Source organism: Nannobrachium achirus (assembly GCF_963921795.1).
Source record: "Nannobrachium achirus genome assembly, chromosome: 7".
NCBI lineage: Eukaryota > Metazoa > Chordata > Actinopteri > Myctophiformes > Myctophidae > Nannobrachium > Nannobrachium achirus.
The window spans coordinates 67793082-67813244 of record NC_137816.1 but is presented as its reverse complement, the minus strand read 5'-3'; the positions used below and the strand labels follow the sequence as shown (position 1 = coordinate 67813244).

General features: G+C 41.0%; 1 protein-coding gene across 1 annotated transcript; it reads right to left on the bottom strand.

Moving 5' to 3' along the window:
* Positions 1-850: 850 nt before the first annotated feature.
* Positions 851-13660, bottom strand: LOC308288938 (ras-related C3 botulinum toxin substrate 1-like; the record flags this gene model as incomplete). Its single annotated transcript, XM_080730412.1, has 4 exons — positions 851-1456; positions 5496-5557; positions 5812-5955; positions 13576-13660. The coding sequence occupies 4 exons, from the start codon at positions 13658-13660 to the stop codon at positions 851-853; spliced, it is 897 nt and encodes a 298-aa protein (XP_080586538.1).
* Between the last annotated feature and the right edge of the window lie 6503 nt (positions 13661-20163).

Below are 20163 nucleotides of genomic sequence, written 5' to 3'. Positions count from 1 at the left end.
AGTGCAGACTTAACCTTTTAAGCTAAATTAAATATGACTGTGGAGGCATGGACTTAAAATCCTTGTTTTAATTGATGGCCTTCCTGCCCTGGCACTTGGCCTTTGTGCCCTAAAACATTTGACAACACTGAAGCCCAAGTGGCCTTGACCCTAAAATTATGAAATTCCAGGCCTGGTCAGATGTATTATTATTTGTATTTATTATTTGCTCAGTCTGGTGACAATCTCCCAGCCTTCATTGCCAAAACTGAGTGAAATAAATTGAAAAATAAAAAAGATTTTAGGGCGTTCTTTTGTATTGGGACAGTGATATTATTAGTTTTCAAAGTAAAAGGCATAGGATTGTTTTCACTGCTGATTTGCCAGGAACGTTGAATTTATACATCACCAACAAACACAGTCTAGGAGTGAAGAAAGAACAACAAATAAATACATTTCACCCCTGGAAGAAGATGCAGTCACTCAATGTTAATATTATTTGTAGTATAGACGCATTTCTGGTCCACGTTACACTGATAAGAACTAGATGCGCACGCAGGTCGGTACCAAAATTAGCCAATGAAACCAGCGCTCCCCAAAACAACAGGTTTGGGGATTGGTGGGAATTGATTACATGATACAGTCACCTGTGCATTTAGTCTCAATTGTAAACAAGAAACGGGTCTATAGATAACAGTAGGAAATGTTGGAACCATAATCTATTTGTTAATTAACCATTCTTAACCTTCGTTGCCGGAGGAGAAGTTAAGAGGAGACAGGAGAGAGGTTCCAGACAGGTTTATTGTAGAGTACAGGGCTTTTTCTTGACAGGGTTCGTGACGCGGTTCAACGCGTTGTTCGTGACGGGGTATTACAACAGCTCACACTTCTTGGTCTTCTTTTTCTTGACGGGGTACCACACGGCCTGTATGGCCTCGTCGAACACCTCCTTGACACCCACCATCGTCAGGGCGGAGCACTCAATGTACTTGACCGCACCTATTATCTTGGCCATGGCGTCGCCCTCCTGCCAGCTGATGGGCACCAGGCTCTTCTCCTTCAGCCTCTTCACCGTCTCGGCGTCGTCCCGCAGGTCCCTCTGGGTGCCCACCAGCAGGATGGGCACACCGGGGCGGTGATGGGCCACCTCCAGGTGCCACCTGTCCCGGACGTTGGCGAGGGACGCGGGGCTGATGATGGAGAAGCAGATGATGAAGACATCGGTCCCCGGGTAGGAGAGTGGGCGCAGGCGGTCGTAGTCCTCCCCAGACGCCGTGTCAAACAGGCCGAGGGTGACCAGGTCGCCATCCACCCACACCGAGACGGCGTAGTTGTCGAACACGGTGGGCATGTACTCCGTTGGGAATTTATTGGTGGTATAGGTGATGAGCAGGCAGGCCTTACCAGCTTCATGGTCGCCTACCAACATACACTTTATAATCTGCTTCCTGCCTTCAGCCACTATGGGCTGCAGCACCTAGGAAAACAACAAAGAAAAATGAGTAATACATACCTGTTTACTATACAAAGAACAATGGGTGAATACTTCCCACAGATTACACAAACCCACATACGACAAAAAAACTCCCATACCTACTGGGAGAAATACAACAATGTGTGAACACAGCAGCAAGATTTGTGAACTGCTTTGATAAAAGAAGCTTAGTTAGAGAATGGAATACACCCACCCTGAAGACTACAAACCATTGACCATATTGTTTTTCATGATTGTATGCCTGGCAGCAGCCTGGCTTATGGTACGCATCATGCATGCATTACGCACTGCAGCTACATTTTGTATTTGTTGCGCTGCTAATTAAACCACAATCAAAAATAAAACCAGCGGTGGCCGGCGGGACTCGCAATAAACCAGACATAGAGCTTATACTTTAGCAAGATTTGAATGACTACATGAAGAGGAGAATGTTAAAGTCTCTCTCGCTCTTTCTCTTTGCGCTCGTGCCTAAAATTACTCACAGGGCCAGGGTGCAGGACAGAGAGAGAGAGAGAGAGAGAGAGAGAGAGAGAGAGAGAGAGAGGCAGTATAAACGCTGACTCTCCCTCTATCAGTGAGCAACTCCTCCTCACACACAGCGGTAGGCCTACTATGCGGGAGGGAGCGGCCGGTCAGAAATGAAATCATTGAGGGGACGGGCAGTAATGGTGTCAGAAATCTAACAGGAGCGGACGTCGGGATTGGGATTTAACCCTCACAGGGCTCTACCACAATGTTGACCACAAGTTTTTCTTCATTTCCAGCATTTTACGTTGATTGCCTTCGCGCCAACAGTTAACCGTTTGCTGTTGTGCATCGAAACCACAGTTATTTTGTGGATTTGCATTTGTTTGTTTGATCCGCAACAGAATACGCATCTTCACACCAGCCCAAACAATGCGCGTTGTCCAACAATGTGCTTCAGGATTCATTTTAACCGCAATTAAATATGCCTGTGTGAATGCACCCTAAAACGCCAAAATGAACCCAGAATTGTGTTTAAAAAAAGGTTTGTTTATCTCAGGGGTGAAATTGCCCTTTAAGAAAGCGCAAAAAGGAAACACACCTCTTTTCTCTCCATCTCTCTCTGCTTCTCTTCTTCTTTCTCCCTCTCCATCTCTCTCTGTCGTTCAAGCTTCCTCTCCTTCTCCTTGAAGACTTGTATATCTGCAATTTTCCAGCATGCAACCAAATGTAAATGCCAAAATAAGTTTTGTTGACAAAACGAACTGTAGATTTAGTCGACTAAAATCTTATATTTACTTAACTAAAATCAAAACATTACAGATTAAAACTTAGACTAAAATATGACTAAAACTAAAGGAAAATGTATTCAAAAGACTAATGACTATAACTAAATCAAAATCAACACTGGTTTCCCATGTAGAAGACCTGTCTTTAAATCCAAGTAGAACCTGCTTTATCTGAGCCTCACTGGAAGGAGATGTTTTGATTCTCAACAATAACTAGTTCATATAACCATTGTTTTGGGTTGAGATTGGCACATTTCCTGGGGCAATCTGCCCTCATGCATGTCACACATTCTTCTTCTTCTTTTTTAGTTTTTTACTCTCAAAAGGCGCCTGCAATGTAGTGCATTTGAAACTACATTGCAGTGCACATCATGGGATGATCACTACTTGCCTCTTGTGAATTGTTTTATTTTTATTTTTGTTTATTTAATTTTTATTTCGTTGCTGAGTGAGGTCAGCAGACAAAGTGACATGAGTAAGATGAAAAAACCTGAGTGAAATGTGCCAATCTCAACCAGAAACATCGGTAAGGTGTTGCAGTGCTTCTTTTGCTCAATAGGATGTCGTGATAATATCCTACACTAGAAGTAATGTCACAGCACTGTATGCTATTCCCAAGAAAACCAGATGCAGATATTTGGTGGTAGTGAGATGCGTGCCCACTTGCAGACAGTCTGTTTACAGACATGATACAGGTGTGTGATACACTTGTGATGTGTGGAGTGTCACTCGGTGGCCGGCTGACAGGTGGGCCCCATTTTTCTTTTTCTTTTTTTACCTGGCAGTGCAAAAGAAGAATTCCATGCCTTGAGTTGTGGATATGTGTTGACAATCTCAGTTCTTTGGAGAAGTTTAAGAAACTGAGATGAAGTTGTCTCTCCTCCATTAACCACTGTATCGATAAGATCGATACAAGCATCTTCTGTGTGTGCTGTCTCCTTCAGTCTTCGATAAACTCTTCTATCAATAATTCCATCAGCATGCGCATGCAGCAGAATGTAGCGATCTGAACTGAGCCACTCGACAAGTTTCACCTGGTTGGCGACCAATATCTCCACAGACGGGCCCTGTAGAAATGCATGGCAGCTATTATTTTTTAAATAATATAATTATGCAACAATTGTAACAATGACACCTTATTTTGAGTTGCTATTTGCCAGTTGAACCAACCTGTGGAGCATCCACGCAAGCCGAAGCCACGGTCTTCTCTGGATGAGGCACAGCTGTTCTATATGCTATGGAAGTGCAATGTCATGATTATGATTAATTATGATTAACCTCAGTTGCACTTGTTTTAAAAAGTTGTTAATAAAAACATACACAGATTTAAAAGCATGTACTGTATGATTTGTATACATAATACTCTGTTGAATGGCAATACATTTGATAACTTGTATAGGACTCAAAACACAAAGTTAAGGATGCACTTGTGGCTTGCAAAACGGATTTCCACCTCTGTATAACACAATACAGCATACAATAATTCAATGAAACCCTTATCTTTACCTTCCAGTTGAATTTCCCCCTCCCATACATCAGGGATTGTGAGTAAGATATCTTCTGCTTCGAGACCCACCTTCACAACAAATGTTGCATGATAATTTGGTCCAAAGTTTTGACGAAAAGCTGCAGTCTGAAAGCAGAGATCACTATTAGATAACCATTGGACAATTACTATTGAACTCTTGTAGTATTGTATTGTACCACTTGGAGTGGAAGTATTGTACCGTAATTGCCGGACTATAAGCCGCGGCTTTTTTCCCATGTTTTGAACCCTGCGGCTTATACAACGGTGCAGCTTATATAAAGATTTTTTACAGCCAACGGCCAGTTAGTTCGTTTTACAATGGTCTTTAACAAGGATTTATTTATAGATTTTTACAGCTAACGGCCACCAGGGGCACAGGAGGGACACCTGCGGCTTATAGTCAGGTGCAGCTTATATATGTAAGCATTCGTTTTTTATCCTAAATTTAGCTTGTGCGGCTTATATTCAGATGCAGCTTATAGTCCAGCAATTACGGTAGTTGTAGTGGAAATATACCAGTAGTAGCACTTGCCGTAGTAGTGGCATTGATAGCATATTATCAGTTTTCCTGACTCACCCATTTTAACATAAAAGAAACTCAGATTGTAGTTTTAATGTGATATACCTTAGGACGTGCTGTGTATGAAGCAGGACTACAGTGCAGACTGTATTTTTGGAATGGGATGAGATCACATAAAAAGGTGGTGTTAATGAGTTCACCCTCCTGCTTTCGCCTCACCTACAAAAACACCAACACAACATGATCAGAAGGTTCAGTCTCATTGCCTGCAACATGGGCAGATTTTTAAAACATGTTCAATACCAAGGTATTTTGACATTCCTCGTTTGTTTCTTACTTAGGTCTTAAATTGGTTCTTAAATGTGCCCACAATAGAGCTTTAATTGTTATTGGTCCAAAATATAAATTGCCCAACCCTCCCAGTCCAACAAACATTCGCCCCGAGCCCGGCCCGAAGCCCGAGAGATATGTGGCAAATCAAGCCACCTCAAGCCACTGCCGCCCCAAATGCCAACTACTCGGTACAGTAACATATCTTACGTCTTCAAGGGGCACACTGGCCGGCACCAGGCATACATGCAGTTTCCGTGTCTGGCCTTTTGGTGGTTCAAGGAATGTCAGAACTTGAACTTGGATTGGACAAATGTAGCTTCGTATCTTCCACAGGAGCCCAAAGAGAGACAGGTGGGGCACATTTACAACCACATGCGTCCTGGTCACTTTCACTGGTTTCAACAGGGTCCACTCCGCATCTGTGATGTGGACCACATACAGGTCATCACCTGTGAAATGTTTTGAAGAAGAGATTACAATGTATGTTAAACAAAACCTCAAAGAAATGTAGGCTACTCTCATCTCTCTAACGACATGACTAAACTATGTGTTCTTTGAAGCCAAGCTGGATGCACCGTGGAGGATTCAAGGATTCAAGTGGAGGATTCAAGGATTCAAGTGGAGGATTCAAACCCCTAGTGGTGATGTTGAGCTTTTCTTCATACTTAGTTGCTTTGAAAATGATTGGACAACAGTGCTTCACCTGAGGTGACATCACAGCGTAGCAGTTGCAGCTGGCAGACAGTCTCCTGAGGACACTTGATGTCAAACAGAGGACCTGCAGGAGTCCCTCCCTGGAGCCATCTGTCCTCCCACTGAACAGCACTGTAGACGACGTCTCCTTCCCCTGTGGTTTTAAACGCCAACCCTGTCTCAGAGCACCGGAACAGAGCTGCTCTGGGCAACTTGAAGCTGTGAAAAAAAAAGAAAAGAAAATAATTGCAACTATGGATATATAATGTGAAATATGAAATGTAAAATTGAAATCTTTGCAATAAAAAGTATTAAAAAAAAGAAGCTGTGAACCAAAAATGTTTTAATTTATAATCCCATGGCTTGGTTCAATAACAACATGTTGCTGGAAACAAGACCACTCTTAGCTGTGGTTAAACTTACTGGAAGGAAAATCTGGTTTTCGTTCAGAATTTACTAGTGTGATCTGTTCTAGACCCCAACTACTGTGTAGCAACTCTAGAGCCTGCCTAATATCTATCTATCTATCTATCTATCTATCTATCTATCTATCTATCTAGATAGATAGATAGATAGATAGATAGATAGATAGATAGATAGATAGATAGATAATACATAGGTTGGTACTAATGAAGTTGTTCATGATGAGTTACCTGTATTCTGTGGTTTTCTGCAGGGGCGTCAATTGGGTATGGCAGGGGTATGCAGCTGCCATATCCTGGGTCCAGGGGTGAAAATAAAAGTTACTTTTAAATATAAATCCATGAATGTCTCTTAGTCTATCTGTGCTGGTTATCGTGTTGTTAAATTACAGTAAATTAACTACATATTATGCAAAATGGAACAAAATGGTCACTTTATCAAAGTATTATGTAGGTATTATAATTATGTTCTCCACACTTTAGTCCGGGGATATCTTAAAAAGTCCTGGAATAAATTCCTTACCAAAACATTTCTTCACCAATGTGTTTGTAAAGTTGTCTAGTAACACATCTCACAAAGACTGAAATTCAGTTTCCCTAGGAAAATCTTTGACGGCTAGGGTAATTCTGGGTCTCATTCACTCACTATACACTATACTAGGCTATAGGGGAAAAAATCACTCACAAATGCTTTAAGTGGGATGTGAGGGGTCTAACTAGGTGTTTTTAATTATTCTGAATCCATTGCAAGCAGATTTTCCTAGGGAAACTGAATTTCAGTCTTTGTGAGATGTGTTAGACACCTTTACAAACACATTGGTGAAGAATCCTTTTGGTAAGGAATTTATTCCAGGATTTGACACTATTTCTAAAGATATCCCCCGACTACTTGTATTCTCCCCATCTTGATCCTCAGGTTCCGCAGGTCAGCTGCACAGGTGCAAAGCATTATTGTTAATTGTGGCACAAGCTCAGGGGTAGAGAAACCGTTATTAGAGCACGAAGGGTTCCCGAAGGGTTCCCAGTTCGAATCCCGGCTCCCCCTGAGTTAATGTCGAAGGGTCCTTGGGCAAGACTCTGAACCCCACATTGCTCCCGGTGAGCAGGTTGGTGCCTTGCATGGTTTCCTCCGCCACCGGTGTATGAATGTGTGTGTGAATGGGTGAATGTAATGCACAATCTCTGTAAAGCGCTTTGGATAAAAGCGCTATATAAATGCACCATTTACCATTTACCATTTACTAACATACTAAGTTTAGCTGCATTTGAATGGGGACTGTTCATAAGTCCGAAATCTCATTAGTCCTACACCATTTGAACAACCGTTCCAGGCTAGCATATCCAGCCCAAGAAACCATAGAAACCCGGGGGGAAAACGGACAAAACCTTTGCCATACCCTAGCTATTGTTGAACTGACGCCACTGGTTTCCTGTTCTGCTGTCTGTTTTGGTGAAACTCTTGGTGAAAAACTGATCTGAAATACAGAAATGAAACACAAAATCAGTAACTTTCCTGATGTTCAGGGTTCAGTGATTATTCTGAGGAGCTGGTTTTACTCACAATGTCCATGTCTGAATGGTCAACCGCATCAGAGAGCCTACACACACACACACACACACACACACACACACACACACACACAGACATACTGTAAAAAAGACTAGTAGGCCTACTAGTGAAAAAAAACATGAAAAAAAAAATGTCCCCCCCCCCCTTCTGTGTTGCCTATAGAACTGGAGGATTGATGTTGGGGTTTGAATTGTAAATCACACCGGTGTGATTTACAACTTATTTCTATATAATTCTATATAGACTTCCATAGAACCAGTGATATTAATCTAATACTGATAGAATAATCATCAGTAGACTTCCAGTAGAAACAGTATTACTAATGTAGCGTCACGGCCGGGAGGCGATCCCGGGACCTCGATTTGCCAGGTATGTGCGCTGACCAGTCAGCCAAAGTGCCAGGCACATCGGCGAGAGCCAACGCACATACCGTATAGCCTACACTAATACTATAGTAAGATGCCTCAGGTCGCACCAATTCTTGGCCATCCGTTCAGTGTTGTATTACTGCTCAAATAATTGAACGGAACAAAATGTTCCCTTCATTTCTTTGAGCAGTATATATCGGACCAGTTACCCATATATGGAGACTAGGGTTTAATGCCGGGATCCCGGGATCCGGGCTTCCCGGGCAGAGCGCACGTAATTTCCCTCCCGGGAATTGGCGGCGAGCCCCGTCATCGCGGAGGTTATGTTTTTCCTTGTTAGAAAATACAATTTACTAGCAGCGCAGAGGCAATTAGACTGCCTGACACTTTATCCTCGCCAGCCGTGCAAGCATCTCGTCTGTTTCAGCTGTGTGGAAGGATTTTACCAGTCTCCGTGGGCTGTCAAGCAAGCCTGTCATCGAAAATAGCTGATCTACCATCTCACAATGCAGCGCAAAGTGCCCGTTGTAAACTTGTAGATTGGCTGTTTTCACTAGGCTGTACTTGTTAAAGCGATTCGGAGAAAACACTGACAGATGATAATGGCGCATTTACATTCTTATTGCTGCATTAATTATGCTTTTAACGTTTTTACATACAGTCTATGTTTTACATGAGAAACTCTCCAGCAAAAAAAGGGAGGGTGGGGGGTGCACGCACGCAATGAAGTGCCGTTCGCGAGAAGCTGCGCTGCGGTGTCGCGCCCTGTGACCTTGTATTTCTACTATGTTTCTATAAATATGAAACGATAGATTTGCCATAAATTGCCGAGATATATAACTGTAACCACCAAACGCATGCATTATTGCAACCTCCTATGTGTCCACTCCACTCAGTCAATTGGACTCACACATTGCCACTCTAAACATGAAATAGCCTAATCTGTTCAGTCTGTTGGTTTGCATTTCCACACAATATGTTTTAACCAGAATTAAAACATCTGACAGCACTTTGTGACAGTTTATGAATTGCATTGGCGTAGGCCTACCTTATTAGTGGGATGGTTGCGCTATTGCGTGTGTTTGCTTGAACAGAGAAGCGCTTTTATGGGCACAATTGCTCACTGCAACACGATGATCATCTTCGCTCTACTAAAGTCGTGATATTTTGTTTTTATACAAGTGGGCGCAGAAAACGTCTTTTCAAAGAGATAGGCCTATAGTGTGGATGGAAAATTAATAAGAACATCCATTGCTGCGTTTGACAGTCCCATGAATTGCGCAGCCAATTGTGGCTGCCACAGAGACCGCGCGTGAGTGGTGGATGATGTGAATTTGATCTGTAGCCTAATGATGTCCGATCGAATATAAAGGTCCAAAAGCGAGTCCTGAACTGAAGTTCTGATGACAAACAGCCCCCGCCCCGCAGACCGGTGATCATATCTTTCTACCCAGCCAGAGCAGAGCGCATGTGGGCACTTGTTGTCTCCGCCAGGCCGATAGGCATAGGAAACCGTTTTGCGCTTTTTATTTTTCCTTTTTTTTCTTCTTTTTTTTTATATATATATATATTAACGGGACATCCCGGGAAGCCCGGGTTAAGGTCAGAACATTCCCGGGATTTAAAATGAGCCCAAATCCGGGAAAATATTAAACCCTAATGGAGACCCCTGCATGATAGTCAAATATGTTATGTCAAAACAGACGCATATATGGGCATTACCAAATATGGGCATTCCCAGATATGTCCTTAATATTGATAACATTGGGACAGGGATCTCCATATATGGGCATAAAACGTATGTTAATTGGTAAAGCCAAGCATGTGTGTTTTCCCAGTGAAATGTTAGGGAAGCAACCACGTGACTCGCCATTAATCTCAAGTGAGAAATGGCAACAGAGATTTCCCCGTGAGAAATGGCAACAGGCTGACAAAAAACACAGACCGGGCTGACAAACTGAGCGTTTTTAAAGTATTGTTTCAACACATCGCTTGGATTACCCCCGCCTTTAAAAAAGTAGAGATGCAAGAGACTGGAACTGGACCATTGCTTTTTGGATACAACGCTTGGTGACGGTAAGAGCGGTAGTTTACCTGGCGAACCACCCCCGGCATTGCAATACCTCATTTGGGCATGCCCTGACTAGGAACCACATCTCGGAGCGGCATAGCCGTGGAGTGAGTGGTTCCGAAAGGAGCTAAAACAAACCCATAGAAACATAGACTGTAAAAATGTGTACTGACTGACGGACTGACGGACAAACTGCGACATTTCTCATTGTATACTGCAACCTTCTGTCGCAATTAATAGAATCATCATCAGTAGACTTCCAGTAGAAGCAGTGATATATAACTCTATATTGATAGAATAATATAGTCTTCCAGTAGAAGCAGTGATATTAATCTAATATTAATAGAATAATATAGTCTTCCAGTAGAAGCAGTGATATTAATCTAATATTGATAGAATAATATAGTCTTCCAGTAGAAGCAGTGATATCTATCTATAAATGCGACAAATCTCTGTCTGTCTGTCTGTCTGTCTGTCTGTGTGTATGTAATCCGCGTATCTCGAGAACCGTTCGTCCCACCGGCTTCAGATTCGGCACGCGCGTTCCCCGCCGTGGCGCGGAGTGCAGTGCCGGGCCTCGACCCGACCCGACGCGCGGTTTTCCGAAACCGGCCCGAAACGTTCGGAATATCCTTATGCGGAGCTGATTGTTGACATCAGGCTGTTCCGGAGGAAATCGGCGCAAGCGCTGACTCATTGTGACATCACTCATAAAAGGCTCTGACATCACGTACGCCACATGAGTCAACAAAAAATCTCTGAATATCTCCATATATAGCATATATGGGCATAAAATGGACGCAGAATCACAAAGATCTCCATATACGGGCATAAAGGGACACAGACAGACGGATACAGAGATCTCCATAAATGGGCATAAAATGGACGCAAATGGCATATATGGGCATAAAATTTACGCAGAATCACAAAGATCTCCATATACGGGCATAAAGGGACACAGACAGACAGATACAGAGATCTCCATATATGGGCATGAAATGGACGCAAATAGACAGATATCTCCATATGTGGGCATATATGGGCATAAAATGGACCCAGAACTATATCTGCAGTGATCTCCATATATGGACATAAAATGGACGCTGACAGACAGACAGATAACAGATATCTCCATATATGGGCATAAATGGACACAGGCAAACAGATGGTCAAAACGGGTCCTATGACAACAGGTATAATGGGGTTTGCATTAAAGGGCAGGGCATTCATTCCCTATTTACATCGTTCCCGAGTTGGCCAGGTCGCCGACTAGACGCTGGGCCGCCCAAAGGGCGGCCCATGTTCGGAATCACCATATGCGGAGCTGATTGTTGACATCAGGTGTTTCGGAGGAAACCGGCGCAAGCGCTGACTCATTGTGACATCACTTCATAAAAGGCTCTGACATCACGTACGCCACATGAGTCAACAAAAAATCTCTGTGAGTGTGTATGTATTATGTATGTAATCCGCGTATCTCGAGAACCGTTCGTCCCACCGGCACGCGCGTTCTCCATATATGGGAATAAAATGAATGCCAGTATGTGTTTGAAAAAGCGACAGAGATCTCATATATGGGCATAAAATGGACGCAGATAAACAGATATCTCCATATATGGCATATATGGGCATACAATGGACGCAGAATCACAAAGATCTCCATATACGGGCATAAAAGGGACACAGACAGACAGATACAGAGATCTCCATATATGGGCATAAAATGGACGCAGATAGACAGCTATCTCCATATATGGGCATAAAAAGGACCCAGAACTATAACTGCAGTGATCTCCATATATGGACATAAAATGGACGCCGACAGACAGACAGATATCTCCATATATGGGTATAAATGGACACAGGCAAACAAATGGTCAAAACGGGTCCTATGAAAACAGGTATAATGGGGTTTGCATTAAAGGGCGGGGCATTCATTCCCTATTTACATTGTTCCGAGTTGGCCAGGTCGCCGACTAGACGCTGGGCCGCCCTTCTAGTTAATCTAATATTGATAGAATAATATAGTCTTCCAGTAGAAGCAGTGATATTAATCTAATATTAATAGAATAATATAGTCTTCCAGTAGAAACAGTGATATTAATCTAATATTGATAGAATAATACAGTCTTCCAGTAGAAACAGTGATATTAATCTAATATTAATAGAATAATATAGTCTTCCAGTAGAAGCAGTGATATTAATCTAATATTGATATAATAATATAGTCTTCCAGTAGAAGCAGTGATATTAATCTAATATTAATAGAATAATATAGTCTTCCAGTAGAAACAGTGATATTAATCTAATATTGATAGAATAATACAGTCTTCCAGTAGAAACAGTGATATATTAATCTAATATTAATAGAATAATACAGTCTTCCAGTAGAAACAGTGATATTAATCTAATATTAATAGAATAATACAGTCTTCCAGTAGAAACAGTGATATTAATCTAATATTGATAGAATAATACAGTCTTCCAGTAGAAACAGTGATATATTAATCTAATATTGATAGAATAATACAGTCTTCCAGTAGAAGCAGTGATATTAATCTAATATTAATAGAATAATATAGTCTTCCAGTAGAAGCAGTGATATTAATCTAATATTAATAGAATAATACAGTCTTCCAGTAGAACAGTGATATTAATCTAATATTAATAGAATAATACAGTCTTCCAGTAGAAGCAGTGATATTAATCTAATATTGATAGAATAATACAGTCTTCCAGTAGAAACAGTGATATTAATCTAATATTGATAGAATAATACAGTCTTCCAGTAGAAACAGTGATATTAATCTAATATTAATAGAATAATATAGTCTTCCAGTAGAAAGTGATATTAATCTAATATTAATAGAATAATACAGTCTTCCAGTAGAAGCAGTGATATTAATCTAATATTAATAGAATAATACAGTCTTCCAGTAGAAGCAGTGATATTAATCTAATATTAATAGAATAATACAGTCTTCCAGTAGAAACAGTGATATTAATCTAATATTAATAGAATAATACAGTCTTCCAGTAGAAGCAGTGATATTAATCTAATATTAATAGAATAATACATTCTTCCAGTAGAACAGTGATATTAATCTAATATTGATAGAATAATACATTCTTCCAGTAGAACAGTGATATTAATCTAATATTAATAGAATAATACAGTCTTCCAGTAGAAACAGTGATATTAATCTAATATTAATAGAATAATACATTCTTCCAGTAGAACAGTGATATTAATCTAATATTGATAGAATAATACATTCTTCCAGTAGAACAGTGATATTAATCTAATATTGATAGAATAATACAGTCTTCCAGTAGATGTTACCTCCAGTCTGCTGGTTTGTGTTCCTTGCTGGCTGCTGGAGACTCTGTTCTCTCCTCCACTCTGTCCTCAGACACTTGAAGAACATCTATGATGTGAATAGAGAGACCTCCAATAAGACAAACAAACTACAGTGTGTGTGTGTGTGTGTGTGTGTGTGTGTGTGTGTGTGTGTGTGTGTGTGTGTGTGTGTGTGTGTGTGTGTGTGTGCACGCGCGCGCGTTTGGGCGGTGGACAATATATCAACGGGGTGACGGGGCCCGAGCATTGTGGCTCGCATACCGGCCCGGTTCTGAATTGTTCCGCTAGTGGTCAATCACCAAGGAGCCATTCATTATCCTGCTTATTACCCGGCTACTAAAATAAAATTAATAATTTGACCCAAAACTAAAAACAAAACAAAGCATTTCCTTGTTTACAGACGGCTGGAAGTGTTCCACAAGTGTTGCACTGGGCGTCCCCCCCAGCGCGACACGTCGCCTTGGAAAACAAGGAAGTGCTGATTAGATAGAATTAATTTTCTGATACTATGTTGTCTATTTCTCGCTTAAAATATTTTTAAAAAACTTTCTTGAGAGCAACGTTTAGTCGTTGTAAATGTCGCTGTGTGTTTGTTTACATGGTTGACATGTTGGATGCAGCACAAGATTCACGCAGTGCAGCTTGACTGCAGCAGGTGTTCTGAGTCTTTGATTAGACAGCGGTCTGTTATAGAGCGGAGCGGTCTGTTATCGGGGAATATCAGACCTCTGATTTCAGCGATTGACCAATCAGAATCAAGCATAACAAAGCAGCGTCCGAACTGTTCGTAGTCCTACACAGGATTGTTGTCAATTAAAATAAGCAGTCTGCCGTCATGTACTTTACGGATTCATTGCTTTTTAACACGTCACCTGTGAGGTATTAACCCATTTAGAACGGGTGCACATTTTGTGTATCATTATTTTATGCTTTAACTATTGAAAAACAGCAGATATACAAGCTCACATGTAGATCTGCTATTTTAAAAAAATCGTGAAAACCTATGTTTCTATGTCAGCAATCTGGCCAGCCATCGTCAAAGAAAAGGTACTTTTCACTTAAATGGAGCTCAGTTAGTCTGTTCTTGAGAGACTACAATGTCAGTGGTTCTCAAAACTTTCCCCCCAAACTGATATGTATTTGGCCACGGACCCCCATCTCAAACTATTTAGTTCCAGGGACCACCCAGAAGCAAAATTTGAGTTAAAAACGTTTGCTTTGAAAATACATATATTCAAAGATTTGCACACATTTTCACTAAAATAGCAGCTCTACGAGCTGTGAGCTTGTATCTGCTATTTTTCACTGGTTAAAGCATTCAATAATTCTAGGCCTAAAATGGATTAATACATTCATTTATCTGCCACTGCCAGGGTTCATATTACATGTTGCATTGTATTACGTTGACGTAGCGTACAGCAGCACTTCAATAAATGCCAAATTACCTTGTCTTTCTTCATTCTGCCACCCTTTTATGAAATCGTCGTAACGTTGGATTAAAGTCCTGACTCGACTTGGACTACATGAACCCTGAGTGGAGGGTTCTTGATCTGCTGGTTCCTTCCCTCCGTCCTCAGGAACACCAGGCTCCTGGTCTGTAAGGACACACATGATGCAGAGAGACCAGCAATAACAAGAAGAAAATGGATAATAAAACAATGATGGAGGCAGAGACATGATCCTCCATTAAATGCATTATTATCCGTCTGAGACGTAAAAATCAAGAAACTGTCAAAAAGGAAAAAGTGTGGTTGTCGCCACCAACCATGAAGCGACCGACATGAAGAGGACGACAACTTGACTACACCAGGGGTTTTCAAAGTGGGCGACGGGGCACCCTGGGGTGCCGTGACGGCAGTCCAGGGGTGCCGCAAGATCATTTGATAATATTTGAAATGTATTTGGACATTTAAACATATATTTAGTATCATTTTAAACTTGAAGTACAAAGTTATTTTCAGTCCGTTCTAACCAAAATGGCTGTTATTATCTCAATGTTTTCCTCTCAACATAATCGCTAAAATATGCTATAAATATAAGGTGCTGGGAGTGAAAATTATGAATATCGTCACTGTCAGGAAAAAAACCTTGTATCTCCAAGTTTCAAAAGTGTGTTGTTTATTGGTAATATAAATCGTTTTTAAAATAATAACACAAAAAGAGAAGGTTTTGGACATACAAGGTTTCCACCCGACAACGACGATATAATGTAGGGGTGCCTCGGATGAAAAATAATATTCATGGGATGCCCTTAGCTCTGGTCCATCGCTTTCACCTCCCGCATTGCTCCCGGTGAAGCTCTGACAGACCCGTCGGGAAACGCATGGACTCGAGATTGTCGGCCCCGCCGAGCGCTCAATACTAGTGAAAATAAACAAAACCGTTTCACTACTCACCAAACCAAAGGTCGTTTTGCGCTGTTGAAAGTCTATTCTCCGCGGTGGTGAACCCCTCAGCACCCCACCTACTCTGTAAAATACATTATTTTTGTCAAGAAAAAAAACGCACCCACCTCGAGCCACCTAGCGGCCACCGCAGATACAATGGTTCACAACCCGGAAATAAGCGGCGGTCGAGTTGGATGCACTTTATTTCATGACAAAAATAATGTATTTTACAAAGTAGGTGGGGTGCTGAGGGGTTCACCACCGCGGAGAATAGACTTTCAACAGCGCAAAACGACCTTTGGTTTGGTGAGTAGTGAAACGGTTTTGTTTATTTTCACTAGTATTGAGCGCTCGGCGGGGCCGACAATCTCGAGTCCATGCGTTTCCCGACGGGTCTGTCAGAGCTTCACCGGGAGCAATGCGGGAGGTGAAAGCGATGGACCAGAGCTAGGATGCCCTGAGACAAAAAAAGTTTGGGAACCCCTGGACTACACATTCCGCCTCCAACAGGAAGGAGAAGCAAAAACACAAGACACACACAAGATGAAACACAATGAATCATCAGTGTATTTTGGATTCATGTCAATTTGTGTTTTCAGATATTTAACCACTTGAACCGTCAATACTTTATAAACTTGACCTTTCACTCTGTACTTAGTCTGCTCTTTCCCCCTCTACACCAAACCTCTTTGCCAAAAGATAGCCGATCTACAAGCTCACAACGCCTCGCCTTCTCTGCTGCTGCTCACGTGCTGTGGGACAGCATTCCATTCTTCGTTAGATCTGCCCCCGAGTTTGTAGATCTGCTGTTTTCACTAGTCTGGGTCCCTGGCAATCTCTAACTTCTCTTTTGGGTCTGTGGTTTGTAGTCCTTAGGGTGGTTGGGTTCAACGTCTTCAAAAATAAAAAACACTCTACAAGAGTTATGATTATGGTTAGTTGTGTTCCATTCTCTAGGCTTCTTTTATCACAACAGTTCACACATCTTACTGCTGTGTTCACACATCAGTAGGCTAGTTCTCCCAGTAGCTCACTCATTCACTAGTAAACATTGTAAACACTGGACAGACAGTCATGCAGTTTATAATCATGTGTATTGTCTGTTTCTCTTACCTGGTGAATCCAGCTCAACGCCTTAAAAAGACCTCATCTGCAGTCTTGCAGTGTTGTAGTTGTTTTGTTTTACAGCAGCCGATGTCAAAGTAAATGTTTAAAAGTTCATACTTCCTACTAAAGCAGTTGTAACAATAACGCTGGCTTCAGAACTACGCACAAAATGCATATTCATATGAACACTGAACACATCATTGTCTGCAACGCAGGGTCAAAGTACACTCCTTCCTGCTAGTGCTTAATAGCTGCTTGTTATCGACATAAACAAACAGGATGGCTGAGAAGGTGGCCATAAAAGACAGATAAGCATCTGAGTGCAGTTTGAACTGTGTGTGTGTGTGTGTGTGTGTGTGTGTGTGTGTGTGTGTGTGTGTGTGTGTGTGTGTGTGTGTGTGTGTTATTAGATAAATTATTAAAGATAAATATGGATCTATAAATCCATAGTTAAAATAAAACACAGAGACCAAAGGACTATATATTTTAGATTGCTGTATTTAGAGAGGGTCAGACAGAGGAGACAAACAGTGAGCTACCATAGCGGCAGCTTTCTAAATCTCTCTCTCCTCCAAGATGGAGGAGAACAGTATATAAAGAGTACAGTTTATGACAGTAAGAATCGTGGGACTTATTGATTCGTTCCCATATCATAACAAAGAAGTAGTGCCACGTAGTGCTTGTAATTTTCCACTAGTGACTTATACAGTATATCATGATTACAGTCGGGGCAACAAAACATGATTACAGTCGGGGCAACCAAAGTTATTATGACCTGTAATCAGTTTGCCTGAACCTACAGTATGCGACCAAAATGTGGTCTTCTAATACTGTAAGTTCAGTTCATAATATTTAACCTTATATGGTCATATGAGCTTCATACACAAACATAGAATTATGGTATAATAATTCATATCTAACAGTGTGTGTGTGTGTGTGTGTGTGTGTGTGTGTGTGTGTGTGTGTGTGTGTGTGTGTGTGTGTGTGTGTGTGTGTGTGTGTGTGTGCCATCTCCAGTGTTGTTTTTGACAGCACATTTTGATTTAGTTTTAGTCATAGTCTTTTGAATAAAATGTCATTTAGTTTTAGTCATAATTTAGTCACCTGAAAAGTTTAGTTTTAGTAAAATTTTTGTCGACTAAATATCATAAGATAGACTAAATCTACAATTGATTTAGTCAACTAAAATGCATTTTGGCAGGCCTTGATGGCATCGTATTGACTTATTTTACACTTGGTCGCTCACAACGCATCGCAGCGCGACGCGTTGTGAGCTTGTAGATCTGCTATTTTCAGCATGCAAAACCTGAGAGCAACCAAACATAAAAGAACTCTTCAGCACCAGTCCCTCTCAAACGTTTTAGACTAGTTTTTATTTTGTTGACGAAATTGTCATATATTTAGTCTTAGTTTAGTCATCACAGTTTTATTTTTAATTTTTTTTAGTCGACAAAATCAACACTGGCTAACACACACACACACACGCACGCACGCACGCACGCACGCGCACACACACACACACACACACACACACACACACACACACACACACACACACACACACACACACACACACACACACACACACAGGCACACACACACACACACACACACACACACACACACACATACACACACACACACACACACACACACACACACAGGCACAGTGAGGGAATGTAAAACTCAGTAGAAACATTTCCGTCGACCCTCTTCCAAACTTTTTTTTCTCAGGCAGAGTGACCTTGATGTAAGATGTTTGAATTAATATCTCTGAAAAACATTACATTATGTGTGGATGTAATGACAGCTCTTTGCTTTAGACAGTTTTGCCTCCAAGGGTTTTCTTTCTCCTTGAGAAGTTCCTCCATCTTCTGCATAATCTGGTGCACTGCAGCCCAACAGGGTAAAACTTGTCCCACTTGCTTTTCCAATTCCCATCCATCTTCCTGTTATTTTGCCACTCTACTCCTCCCACAGTTTTGTTGGCCAGTGTTGATTTTGTCGACTAAAACTACAGTCGTGGCTAAAAGTATTGGCCTCCTTGCATTTGTAAAAAAAGAAGAAAAAAAAACAATCTTCCAGAAGCTTGGCAAATGAAAATATATTTTGTATCAACATACAGTATTTGGTTTGCAGAGGAACACAACATAAAACTGGAATAAATACAGAATACTAGCTTATTCTACAAATACATTTGCATAAATACTTACAGTAAATACACTGTAGTTGAATTTCAAGCAGGCTATTCACCTGGAACTCATCTGTGGTGAGTCCAAGTTGACTTTAATCTTTAGTAAGCACGAAGCACTAATCCACCCAGTTTAAATGGAGTAAATCCCTCATTTTGCTGTTTTGTGTCACACACTGTGCATGGACCAAATGAAAAAGGAGAGTATTGTCGGGAGGTCAGAGGTCAGATTGTATCCAAACATGGGCAATGTGAAGGCTCCAAGTCCATCTCCAGAGACCTTGATGTTCCTTCACAGTGCACAATCTAGACTATTGTGTGCTGTATGTTTTTTTTAAACAAATGCAAGGGTGCCAATACTTATAGCCACAACTGTATGACGAAAAATGACAAAAACGAAATAAAAAGTAAGCTGTGATGACTAAAACTAAGACATATATTGAAGAAATGAGAAATATATTGACAATTTCGTCAACAAAATAAAAACTAGACTAAAACGTTAGGGAGGGACTGGTGGAGAAGAGTCATTTTATGTTTGGTTGCTCTCAGGTGTTGCATGCTGAAAATAGTACCAACCAAGTGTAAAATCAGTCATTACGATGCCATCAAGACCTACCAAAATACATTTCAGTTGACTAAATCAACTGTAGATTTAGTCGACTAAAATTAGACTAAAACTAAAACTTTTTAGGTGACTAAATTATGACTAAAACTAAAATACATTTTATTCAAAAGACTATGACTAAAACTACATCAAAATGTGGTGTTAAAAACAACACTGGTTGGCATGCACTCGGGCCATACGACAAAGCGACCGGCTTCATCGGGAATCGTCTGATTGCATTTTGCTAAGAGATACCTTATAGTTTAATTTACATTAATTTA